Genomic DNA, 13,922 nt, shown 5'->3' on the forward strand with positions numbered 1-13,922 from the left:
GATTTACTGTCCTTAAATCTGTTCCTTCCCCAGGTTATAAATCTACCAACCAAAAGCCTAAGAGTTATCCTTACTTTTTTTTCCTTTATGCCTTAATAATCCATCAGCAAATCCTGTCCACCCTATCTTTAAAAAAACACTTTTCACCATCTCCACTGCTATCACCATAATTTCTTATCTAGACTATTAAAGTAATTTCCCAGTTAATTTCTTCATTTCTACTTTTACCCACTCACAGTGGATTTCCTGCTCAGCAACCAAAGTGATTTTTACAACCATGAATCATATTGTAGATTTTGTAACATTATTCCCCTGCTCAAAATCTTCCCTTGGTTTTCCAGCATACTTAAAATAAAATCCAAACTCCTTCCCAGAGCCTCTAAGGTCCACCATGATCTGGCTTCTGCCTACCTTTGATCTCACAGCCGTGTATTCATCCCTTGCCCACTCTACTCCAATGACGTTGGCTTTATTTTTAGAGTACACCAAGGTCGTTCCTGCCTTCATTCCTTTATACTTGTTGTTTCTTCTGTCTTAAACACTGGCTGATTCCATTCAGATATCATTTCCGAGGACCATCTCTGACTTTCCTGTTTAAAATTTCATTGTAATCACAAAATATTTTCCAATAGTGATAGTTCCCATCAAAATGTTAAATGAGACAATGGGAGGGAGATGAGGGACTGCAGAGCAGCAACATTAGCCACTAGAGAAGGTTTAGATGGTGAGAAGAAGCTCATAATGTGAAACTGAAAGAAGTGTCTGAGATGGAGTAGGAAATACAAAGATCCCTAGGTGGGAATAAGCCTGCTTTGTAAAGAAGAGGAAGAAGCCTGGAACATAGGAGCAAAGAGGAGAGCAGTATTAAGGATGGAGGGGTACGCAGAGGCCAGATACTTTAGCACTTTATAGGGTAGAATTTAAGTTCAGTAGGAAGCTCTGGAATTAACATAGTTGAATTCATGTTTTAAAAACATGTAAATTCATTCAGCTACTTAGAACCTTTTGCTGTCCCATCGCCTTTAGTACAGAATTCAAACTCTTTAGTCGGTTCTTTGAGCTTTGACCTTATCGTCCCTCTTCAGCTTCATTTCCAGATAATGCCTTCCTGGTCTTTGGCCATGCAGACGCTCTGACAGTTTCTAGAGCAGCTTATGTTCTTTTTCCTGAGCCCTTACACATGTTTCCTCCACAGGAATACCCGCCTTCCTTCCCTTATTTTACCTCCCTAGCCTCCTAGGGATTCTACTTTGTGTCACCTCCTCCAGGGAGCCTTGACTCCTCCAAGGAGGCTTGACTCCTCCAGGTCCTGCTCAGGACTTAGTGTCCCTTCTATGTTCTGTCTTGGCTGTATTAACTCTCAACCACACTGTGTTAAAATTGCCTTCTTACTTTTTTGTCCTTTAAACTACTCATTGGTTTAGGGGAGATACATCAGTTCAGTTCAGTTGCTCGGTTGTGTCCAACTCCTTGTGACGCCATGGACTGCAGCATGCCAGGCTTCCCTGTCCATCACCAGCTCCCGGAGCTTGCTCAAACTCAATGTCTGTTGAGTCGGTGATGCCATCCAACTGTCTCATCCTCTGTCATCTCCTTCTCCTCCTGCCTTCAATCTTTCCCAGCATCAGGGTCTCTTCTAATGAGTTAGCCCTTTGCATCAGGTGGCCAAAGTATTGAAGCTTCAGCTTCAGCATCAGTCCTTCCAATGAATATTCAGAACTGATTTCCTTTAAGATTGACTGGTTTGATCTCCTTGCAGTCCAAGGGACTCTCAAGAGTCTTCTCCAACACCACACTTCAAAAGCATCAACTTGGTAAATACATGGTATCTTGGTTTTCCTGGCATTTGATGCTTGCCCAGGTGAAGTGCTAAAGTGTTTGTTAAATGAATCCAAACTCTATGTGATACTAAAATTACCACCCAAATATTATTGTATACTTTTGAAAAAGTATACCCTCTTAAGCTCAGTTCTAAGGTTGAGGTTGCAAAATAAGAAATGCTTACCCTCCCATGAATTTCTTTATTCTAATAGTATATCTAATAAATGATAATCACTTCACCTTTATAAACTGATTTTTTAAAATTATGCAGATGACACATGAATGCATAGTCTTTTTTACAAACTTAGACTTTATAGGAAACTCTCACCACCACCCACAATCCCAGTTCCTCTTCACCACAGACCTCCTCATTCACGTTTTTAAGTGACACTTGTCAAATTACACTTGGTTTATGACAAAATCTCCTGATTTTGTCTAAAACAAGTCATGTTACCTTGTAATTTCAGACTTGAAAAATTTTTGGTTATATTTAAATCTGTGATGTCCTAGAGTACACTATAGACACCAACTTTATGTGGCCATTGAGCATTTCACATGTGTCTAATCTAAAACTGAGATATGCTATAAATATGAGATACTAGGTTTCAAAGACTTAGTTCCCAAAAGGAGTATAAACAATCTCGTTAATAATTTTTATATTGATTACATTTTCAGATAATATTTTTGACATATTATTGTGATGAAAATTGCCTGTTTCTCTTTACATTCTTAATGTGATTATTAGAAAATTTATAATTATGCATGTGGCTTGCATTATATTTCTATTGGCCAGTTCTGGATTAAATAATAAGATAAACAACATAGTTTTTTCTCTTTGATGTATAAATACAACTACTTATTCTTTGATTCTGTGTGCCTAGGGTTTACATTATTTGTAAATATTTATTATTTCAGTTAGTGATTTTTTTGTCAAACAGGACACAGTTCTAGGTGGGGTATAGGCAATGCAAAGAGAATTAAAACACAGTTTCTCTTCTGCAGCAGCTTATGGTCTCTTGGTAGTGCAGAAATTCATAGAGAAACATAATCTCCCACCTCTAGGATCCTATGGTCTATTGGTAGATATTCTGCAGGTTCGCAAAAGATTACACATTAAGGATGAAGGAGGCATAAGATTCAGAAAGATTCTTATGAACCATTGATTCATTCAACAAAGTTTTTTGGACTGTTTACTATGTATCAGGACCATTTCCATCATGGCAGTTATAAACTGTAGATGCCTTGGGTCCTGTATGTAATCAATTATAATTGGACTTTGTGATTGAATAATCAAGAAAATAATTAGCTTTCTCATTTTTTCTTTTAGCATTGTTTAAGTGGGAAAATATATGTACATTTACAGTACTATGTAGATGTTATAAGTTATTTATATGAAATACTTAATTTTATTTTTTGTGAATAACCAGCTTACCTAATATATCCTCAGCTGTTTTACCAGTAGAAGTGATGGAGTAAGCCCATCACTTATACACAGCTTTCCCCGAGTCCTCTAGGCAGAGTTAGTTATTTCCTGCTGCGGGTGTATATAATGCTTGATTATTGTTTTTGTGTGTTCTTCCCCTCTCCCCAGCAACTTCCTTGAAGCAAGGCATCTTGCTTTATTTGTCTTTTGAATTTATTATTAGTACCTTTACTCTTTTCATCCTATATTAATAAATATATATTAATGATTATCATTATAACTAATGCTAATCATGCTATCCAAGGAGTCTCTCTACTTAAACATGGATCCCAGGAAGGAAAGCCAAGTTCCAAGAATTAGTTGTTCAAGTCTCTTCATCTTAAGGGAAACAAAACAAAGTTGTCTTGATCTCATGTATTCATTTAGTTAGTGCCAACTCCAATTCTTCCCTTCGTTTCATGGTCAAGCTTTAGAAAGAGCATGCTCTTCTCAATATTCACATTTCATTTGTTTTTCAACCTTTTAAAATCTGGCTTCTGCCTTTACCTCTACATTAAAATTTTAAAATTCAAAGGACGTTAAAAAAAATCAGCTTAAAATGGATCAAAGACCTAAATGAAAGAGTAAAAACTGTAAAACTCTTAGAACTCTTAGGGTAAAAGCTTCATGACATTGGATTTGGCAGTGATTTCTGAATATGACACCAAAAGCATGACAGCATATCAAAAAATAAATTACATTTTAAATTATCAAAATTAAAAATTTTATACAGTACAGTATCAGCAGAGTGAAAAGACTACCCAGGGAAGGAAAGAAAATGTTTGCGAATCATATATCTGTAAGGAGTTATCATCCAAAAGTTATTAAGAACTATAACTCATTATCAACAGCAACCAGAAAATTAACCTGATTTAAAAATGAGGAGATGGTCAGTAGAGCATGAGACTTAAAAATAAAGAAAGGTCTTGAGTAGACTTTCTCCAAAGAAAGACAAATGGGCAAAAGGCACATGAAAAGATGTTCAACATCCCTAATTACTAGGAAATTGTGAATCAAAACTACAGAGATATCATTGCAACCCCATGAGGATGGGTACTATTAAAAAAAAAACAAACAAAATAACAAGTGTTGGTGAGGATAAGGAAAAATTGGAACCTCTGTAAACTGTTAGGGCTGTAAAATGGTGCAGCTATTGTGGAAGCAGTATGGCAGTTTCTCAAAAAAATTAAACGTAGAATATTACCATACAATCTTACATTTCATGTCTATGTATATACCCAAAATAACTGAAAGGGAATAAAACAGATATTGTGTTCTCACCTTTGTAGGGGCATTATTCACAGAAGCTAAATGGTGGAAGCAGCTCAAGTATCTGTGGAAAGGTAGATAAAATGTGATATATGCACAAAGTATCTAGAATATTGTTTAGCCTTAAAAAGGAAGGAAATTCTGACACATGTTACAACAGGCATGAACTGTGAAGACATATGCGAAGTGAAATAAGTCAGTCACAATGGACAAATATAGAATATAACTTGTATGATGTAGTTAAATTCATAGAAACAGAATTGTAGGAAGAGGAGGAGGAAGTCGGGAGATAATTGTTTACCGAGTACAGTTTCAGTTTGGGAAGATGAAAAAGTGCTAGAGAGGGATGATGGTGATGGTGTAGGATAATGTGAATGTGCTTAATGCCACAGAACTGTACTCTTAAAGGTTAAGGTGGCAAATTTTATGTTAAATGTATTTTACCATCTAATATATATATGCAAAGGACATTTTAACTAATTTTATTTGATCTTGTTGACAGCTCCCTCCTTAGAATTCTCACCTCCTTGGATTCTAGAACACATCTCTCATGGCTTTTCTGTTTCTCTGACCCTTTGCTTTTCTCCTCATGGCTTCTCTAACCCTAAGGTTCTGTCTTTGGCTTTCCTGTTACTTACTACCTTTGCATTCTTATTCAAGGCTTCCACTGCTACTAGCTCTAATACTGGTAGATTATATAATTTGCATAAGAATCAACTTTCTCATGTGAAAATTAGGGTCTAATTTCCTGCTTTTATTTCATGTGAAATATGAAATAATACAGTATGTTTAGCTTTGCTTGATATGTACTATTATATATCAATAACTTAGTCTGTATCTCTAGGCTAGTTAATCTATATCCCATTTCACTTGAGGTCTAGAACTGTTATTCCAACAGTCTTTTGGACATCCCACTTAGTTCCTTTGAGACCTTAAACTCGCTGTTTCTAAAACTGGGGTTTTTTCCTCCCCATACCTGTGTTTCCACCTGTGTTAACTGTTTTGGTGATTAAATCATAATCCGGTTTGGATAGAGGGCTAGATTGACTTATCAGTCTCCTCCATTAAACTATCTTTTACCTTCCCAATAGTAGCTTCTGATGAGTTCTCTGGTACATTCAGTTCAGTTCAGTTCAGTTCAGTATAGGCACTCAGTGTTTGTTTATTACATCATTGGCTTTATGATTCCTCATCATGTAGTGGAATACAGACTTTGTATTATATTCTTATGTTCTATTCCTTGGTTACTTATACAAAATTATAGAACTCAAGTTGAATTCATTCAGGATTCTAGAATACTCTTGCTCAGATTAATTATTGTATCTCCTTTTAATATTACTTTTTCTTGGTTGTTCTTGGGTGAAGTTGCTCAGTCGTGTCCGACTCTTTGCAACCCCATGGACTGTAGCCTATCAGGCTCCTCCGTCCATGGGATTTTCCAGGCAAGAGTGCTAGAGTGGATTGCCATTTCCTTCTCCAGTGGGTCTTCCCGACCTAGGAATTGAACCCGGGTCTCCCGCATTGCAGACAGACGCTTTACCGTCTGAGCCTATTGAATTTTTATTGTGGAAAGTTTAGAACATACAATAAAAGAGAAAATAGTATATAGATTTCCCATTTTACATAATGATAATAATCAATTAATGGCTCTATTCCTCTCCTCAGAGTTTAGTTCATTTCAGTTCAGCTGCTCACTCATGTCCGACTCTTTGCGACCCCATGGACCACAGCATGCTAGGCCTCCCTGTCCATCACCAACTCCTGGAATTTACCCAAACTCATGTCCATTGAGTCAGTGATGCCATCCAATCATCTTATCCTCTGTCATTCCCTTCTCCTCCTGCCTTCAATCTTTCCCAGCATCAGGGTCTTTTCAAATGAGTCAGCTCTTTACATCAGGTAGCCAAAGTATTGGAGTTTCAGCTTCAACATTAATCTTTCCAGTGAACACTCAGGACTGATTTCCTTTAGCATGGAGTGATTGTATCTCCTTGCAGTCCAAGGGACCCTCAAGAGTCTTATCTAACACCACAGTTCAAAAGCATCAATTCTTTGCCATTCAGCTTTCTTTATAGTCCAATTCTCACATCCATACATGACAACTGGAAAAACCATAGCCTTGACTAGATGGACCTTTGTGGACAAAGTAATGTCTCTGCTTTTTAATATGCTGTCTAGGTTGGTCATAACTTTCCTTCCAAGGAGTAAAAGTCTTTTAATTTCATGGCTACAGTCACCATCTGCAGTGATTTTGAAGCCCCCCAAAAATAAAGCCTCTCACTGTTTCCACTGTTTCCCCATCTATTTGCCATGAAGTGATGGGACTGGATGCCATGATCTTAGCTTTCTGAATGCTGAGCTTTAAGCCAACTTTTTCACTCTCCTCTTTCACTTTCATCAAGAGGCTCTTTAGTTCTTCTTAGCTTTCTGCCATAAGGGTGGTGTCATCTGCATATCTGACGTTACTGATATTTCTCCTGGCAATCTTGATTCCAGCTTGTGCTTCCTCCAGACCAGTGTTTCTCATAATGTATTCTGCATATAAATTAAATAAGCAGGGTGACAACATACAGCCTTGACATACTCCTTTTTCTATTTGGAACCAGTCTGTTGTTCCATGTCTGGTTCTAACTGTTGCTTCCTGACCTGCATACAGATTTCTCAAGAGGCAGGTCAGGTGCTCTGGGATTCCCATCTCTCTCAGAATTTTCCACAGTTTATTGTGATCCACACAGTCAAAGGCTTTGGCATAGTCAATAAAGCAGAAATCGATGTTTCTCTGGATATCTCTTGCTTTTTTGATGATCCAGCAGATGTTGGCAATTTGATCTCTGGTTCCTCTGCCTTTTCTAAAACCAGCTTGAACATCAGGAAGTTCACAGTTCACGTATTGGTGAAGCCTGGCTTGGAGAATTTTGAGCATTACTTTACTAGCATGTGAGATGAGTGCAATTGTGTGGTAGTTTGAGCATTCTTTGGCATTGCCTTTCTTAGGGATTGGAATGAAAAGTGACCTTTTCCAGTCCTGTGGCCACTGCTGAGTTTTCCAAATTTGCTGACAGATTGAGTGCAGCACTTTCATAGCATCATCTTTAAGGATTTGAAATAGCTCAACTGGAATTCCATCACCTCCACTAGCTTTGTTCATAGTGATGCTTCCTAAGGCCCACTTGACTTCACGTTCTAGGATGTCTGGCTCTAGGTGACTGATCACACCATGATCATCTGTGTTGTAAAGATCTTTTTTGTATAGTTCTTCTGTGTATTCTTGCTACCACCTCTTAATATCTTCTGCTTCTGTTAGGTCCTAACATTTCTGTCCTTTATTGAGACCATCTTTGCATGAGATCTTCCCTTTGTATCTCTGATTTTCTTGAAGAGATCTCTAGTCTTTCCCATTCTATTGTTTTCCTCTGTTTCTTTGCACTGATCACTGAGGAAGGCTTTCTTATCTCTCCTTGCTATTGTTTGGAACTCTGTATTCAAATGGGTATATCTTTCCTTTTCTCCTTTGTTTTTTTGCTTCTTTTCTTTTCAGAGCTGTTTGTAAGGCCTTCTCAGACAGCCATTTTGCTTTTTTGCATTTCTCTTTCTTGAGGATGGTCTTGCTCCTTGTCTCCTATACAATGTCATGAACCTCTGTCCATAGTTCATCAGGCACTCTATCAGATCTAGTCCCTTAAATCTATTTCTCAATATATTTAAATAGATTTCTTAATAGATTTAAATCTACTCCTCAGAGTACTTTGCAGCAAATTCCAGACATCATTTTATCAATAAATACCACTATTTATTTCTAAAGTGTAAAGACTTTTTAGACATACCACAATACCATTTTCATACCTTAAACTTTAATTTCTTAAAAACATCAAATATCCTCAAAAAAAAAAACCACCATCAAATATCTAGTCTGCTCAAATTTCCCCAGTTGTTATTTATGGTATTAGTTTTTATTCTTGATTCAGAATCCAATGTAGGATCAGCCATTGTGCTTGGTCGATACAGCTTTTTTTAAAAAATTTATTATTATTATTTTTTTACTTTACAGTATTGTGTTGGTTTTGCCGTAGTTCAACATGAATCCGCCACAGGTGTACACGTGTTCTCAATCCTGACATCCTGGGTTGATATAGCTCTTAAGTCTTCTTTATAAGTTTCTTCTCTCTTTTTTTCCCTTGGAATTTCTTTGTTGAAGAAACTGTTTTCTTTTGATTTTTCTAGAAGTCTAGATCTATTCAACAGAAATATGAAGGAAGTCACGTATATAATTGAAAGTTTCCCATATTACAAAATGCTACATTACAAAAAGGAAATAGGTGAAATTAATTTTAGCAATATATATTATTACCATATTGTATATATTACTTATATGTGAAATTTAAAATACAACACAAATGAACTTATTTTTGAATCAGAAACAGACTCACATATAGGGAACAGACTTATGGCTGCCAAAGGTGGGGAGCAGGGGAGAATTGGGCTGGGAGTTTGGGACTAGCAGTACTCTTTCCTGGAAAATCACATGGATGGAGGAGCCAGGAAGGCTGCAGTCCATGGGGTCCCTGAGGGTCAGACCCGACTGAGTGACTTCACTTTCACTTTTCACTTTCATGCATTAGAGAAGGAAATGGCAACCCACTCCAGTGTTCTTGCCTGGAGAATCCCAGGGACGGGGGAGCCTGGTGGGCTGCCGTCAATGGGATCACACAGAGTCGGACACAACTGAAGTGACTTAGCAGCAGCAGCAGCAGATGCAAATTATTATATACAGATGGATAAACAACAGCATCCTATTGTATAGCACAGAAAGCTATATTGAATATCCTGTAATAAACCATAATTGAAAATAATATGGAAAAGAATATATGATAACTGATTTACTTTGCTGTATATCAGAAACTAATACAATGTCATAAGTCAATTATGCTTCAATTAAAATAAAAGAAACTAAAGAAACCCAACATATATTATTTAACTCAGTATATCCAGATGTTATCATTTTGACATGTAATTAATATAAAATTATTAATGCAGTATTACACATTTTTGGTAGTGAATATTCCAAATCCAATGTGTATTTTATACTTGTAGCACATCTCATTTTGGACTAACTATATATCAGGTTCTCAATAGCGTGTGATAAAGGTTTACCATATTGGGCAAGACAGGTCTAGACTTTGCAGATTGTATACTTTGCAGAATACTATCAGTGTCAACATTAAAACTAAACACATTTGGTAAGTACAACTTTAGAGAATTCTTTACAGATGAAATCGTGAGTCCCTTTAAGGGTTGTTGTTCATTCGCCCACTCATGTCCAACTATTTTTGACCCCATGGATTGCAGCACGCCAAGCCTCCCTGTCCCTCATCATCTCCTAGAGTTTGCCCAAGTTCATGTCCATTGCTTCCCTGATGGCTCAGACGGTAAAGCATCTACCTACAATGTGGGAGACCTGGGTTCAATCCCTGGGTCGGGAAGATCTCCTGGAGAAGGAAATGGCAACCCACTCCAGTATTCTTGCCTGGAAAATCCCATGGATGGAGGAACCTGGTAGGCTACAGTCCGTGGGGTCACAAAGAGTTGGACACGACTGAGCAACTTCACTTCATGTCCATTGCATTGGTGATGCCATCCAGCCATCTTATCCTCTGACACCCTCTTTCTTTGTGCCCTCAGTCCCTGCCATCAGGGACTTTTCCAGAGTTGGCTGTTCACATCAGGTAACCAAAATACTGGTGCTTCAACTTTAACATCAGTCCTTCCAATGAGTATTCAGGGTTGATTTCCATTAAGATTGCCTGGTTTGATCTCCTTGCTGTCCAAGGGATTCTCAAGAGTCTTCTCTAGCACCACAATTCAGAGGCATTAATTCTTTGGTGCTCTGCCTTCTTTACAGTCTAGCTCTCACAACCCTGCATGACCATTGGGAAGACCATAGCCTTGACTGAGTTGGACCTTTGTTGGCTGAGTGATGTCTCTGCTTTTCAACACACTGTCTAGGTTTGTCATAGCTTTCCTGCCAAGAAGCAATTGTCTTCTGATTTCATGGCTGCAGTCACCATTCACAGTGATTTTAGAGCTCAAGACGATGAAATCTGTCACTGTTTCCACCTTTTCCCCTTCTATTTGCCATGAAGTAATGGGGCTGGATGCCATGATATTAGTTTTTTAATATTTAGTTTTAAGCTGGCTTTTTCAGTCTCCTCCTTCACTCTCATCAAGAGGGTCTTTAACTCATCTTCGCTTGCTGCCGTTAGAGTGGTATCATCCATGGTATCATCCCTTTGAGGGTTAAAAGCATTTTATTTGTGTTTTAGTGCCAGTCCAGAGGAATATAATACTGTTGTACAGAAGCCAAGACAAATTCTATGTCAGTTCATTGACCGAATACTTACAGATGTAAATGTTGGTAAGAAACAGTTATTTCTGATATAAATCATGAATTGTTTTCTTTTTCATGTATGCACATTATAGTAGCATTTTTCTCCATGTAGCTTTAGATATATAGTTAGGATTTATGATAGTTACTTGTTGTTCATATTAAAGTATGTATTACTTATTATATAATGTGATTTACACTTTTAAAATAATTCTGTTTTCCTCATTGTTATCTAGATAGTGCTTGCCACTGATTCTTCTTTGATATATGAATTATTTTAAATAAAAATATTTGGCCAGTTCTCTTTTAGATAGGTCTTATGTCAGTGGTTGAAAAACAGCAAATGCCATTTTAAGAAACTCTTTGTATAAGAGTTGGCCACTTTGTCTATGGAAGGTAATAAGATTCTGTGAGTTGTTGAATCAACTATTTACTGTTTGTGACAATTTAAAAGACAAATACTACCAACTTGGTAAGATGGTGTCATATGTGCCATGTCTGTTGAAATTACATGGAAGGGACAATCTGGAGTGGCATGTGGCTCATGATTTATAAATTTAGTTCCAAATTTGACATAGATTTTAAGAATTACCGTAGTCATCTAGCCTTTCTTTTTCAATCAGTAAAATTTTGAGTTCCTGAAAAATAACAAAGGACTACTGAGTACTTGCAAAATGTGTTTTCATATGGTACTCCATCTGTTTAGACCACTTGTCCTTACCCTCTCTGTTTGACCAACTTCTCATCATATAGGAATCAGCTCCTTCGCAGGCTCTTTCCAGACCCTTGTTTCATTTATTGTAGATTAGTGTAGTTAACACATCATATTATTGATATAATTACTAGTTTATTTGTCTGACTCCCTCACCTGATTGTTAGGGTGTTTTTTTTAATCCTCAGATTTTAACACAGTGCCAGGAATATTATAGACCTATAGCCTACATGTTTGGTAAATGGATATATGACAGATGAATACATGTGATTATTAAACATTTAAAATTAGGAAGATAGGATTGTAGTGTTTAGTCCCATGAATTTATCATAAACACTGTACTGGACATAATTCTTGTCACCAAAGACTAGTTACTTAACAAAAAAACTGCCATTTAATTTGTTATGACTTTTTAAAATGAATCTTTTGTTGTTTTAGTTGCTCTGGAACTTGTAAAGAAAACTGACTCTCAGCCAACCTCTGTGATGTTGCTTGATTTCATCCAACATATCATGAAGTCCTCCCCACTTATGTTTGTAAATGTGAATGGAAGCCATGGGCAAAATGAAGCCAGAGGCAGTTGTATTGGTAAGTTCTGCTGTTTGTACATTTATTTTTGATCTCTTTTATGAATTCTGCCTCTTCTGCTCTCCTGAAATGTCACAAACATATTGTTATGTGTATTTTGGTCAAATTTGCTATAAGTTGAGGGAGCGAAATGGTTTTATTTCATGCATACTTGTTTTCTTTTATTAGGAACTAGATACCACAAATGGAGCAGAAGTAACTGAAAATGTTTATACGCCATTGAACATTTAAGCAGTTTTCTTTTTTCTGTTTTTGATAATGTCTTTTCTTAGATCATGCATTAGCAAACCATGGCTCATAGACTGGCTGCCTATTTCTGGAAACAAAGTTTTGTCAGAACATAGCCATGATCATTCATTTATGTATTGTCTGCAGCTACTTCAGAGGCAACTGAGTAGTTGACATGGAGATCATATGGCCCTCAAGCCTGAAATATTTCATATATGGCCCTCATGCCTGAAATATTTCATATTTGGCCCTCTCAGAACAAGCTTACTACTCCCATTCTGGATGTTGAAATTTTTTTCCAGGCTTTTCTCCTTATTCTCACTACTTTTGTCCCTTTGTTAGCTTCATCATAAAGAGATGTAAAGCAAATATCTTTTTTTCTGTACAATGCATAGAGTATTTTAAAATTTTTTGCTTGAATCTTAAGAGTCAACTTTGATAGTATGTCCTCTAAAAAGTCTTTTCTGACGATTACTGATGGTCTATGCTAGGACTAGCTTAGTTACGCTTTCTTTATGCTCTGTTGATACAAAGTGCTCTGGCATGGTACTTATTAAACTACTAATACATTATCAGTTCAGTTCAGTTGCTCAGTCGTGTCCGACTCTTTGCAACCCCATGAATTGCAGCACGCCAGGCCTCTCTGCCCATCACCAACTCCCAGAGTCCACCCAAACTCACGTCCATTGAGTCGGTGATGCCATCCAGCCATCTCATCCTCTGTGGTCCCCTTCTCATCCTGCCCTCAGTCCCTCCCAGCATCAGGGTCTTTTCCAATGAGTCAACTCTTCGCATGAGGTGGCCAAAGTATTGGAGTTTCAGCTTTAGCATTGGTCCTTCCAATGAATACCCAGGACTGATCTCCTTTAGAACGGACTGGTTGGATCTCCTTGCAGTCCAGGGGACTCTCAAGAGTCTTCTCCAACACCACAGTTCAAAAGCATCAATTCTTCGGCGTTCAGCTTTCTTCACAGTCCAACTCTCACATCCATACATGACCACTGGAAAAATATAAATACTTGTTAATCTATATTCTTTGCTGCACTGACTTTTAAACAACAGGTTATAACTCATTTAGTGGGTATTAAAGATGAAATATAATTGACTAGAAATATCATAGAACATTGCAGAATAAGTAATATTTTATGAAACTTGTATCATTTATTAAATATAATATTCATATTTATGCTACACTGTAATATAAAATATATATCTCTTAGTTGCAATTTAAAAGTTCAGGAAATTATATTGTAGGATTTAGAAGGACACAACTACTAAGTGGAAAGCTAGAATCTTGTCTGACTCCAAACTGGTACTCTAAATTATTATAATATGTTTCCATTGTGTAGGGAATGTTTTAGACTATTTTGTCAATGAAGTTTATACTTTAAAAATAAATCAAGCATTTAGCAAATTAAGTAGCACTCTAATATACTTATTTATTTAATATCTTTTTCTGT

At 37.0% G+C, this 13,922-nt stretch overlaps 1 protein-coding gene across 1 annotated transcript in view; it reads left to right on the top strand.

Moving 5' to 3' along the window:
- ATR (ATR serine/threonine kinase) overlaps positions 1-13,922 on the top strand; it is a 111,393-nt gene that overhangs the window by 4,322 nt on the left and 93,149 nt on the right. The window contains exons 2-3 of the mRNA XM_069563429.1: positions 10,873-10,964; positions 12,085-12,234. Coding sequence (XP_069419530.1) covers positions 10,873-10,964; positions 12,085-12,234 — 242 coding nt within the window. The remainder of the gene's footprint in view (positions 1-10,872; positions 10,965-12,084; positions 12,235-13,922) is intronic.

This window comes from Ovis canadensis, chromosome 1, assembly GCF_042477335.2.
Source record: "Ovis canadensis isolate MfBH-ARS-UI-01 breed Bighorn chromosome 1, ARS-UI_OviCan_v2, whole genome shotgun sequence".
Lineage (NCBI taxonomy): Eukaryota > Metazoa > Chordata > Mammalia > Artiodactyla > Bovidae > Ovis > Ovis canadensis.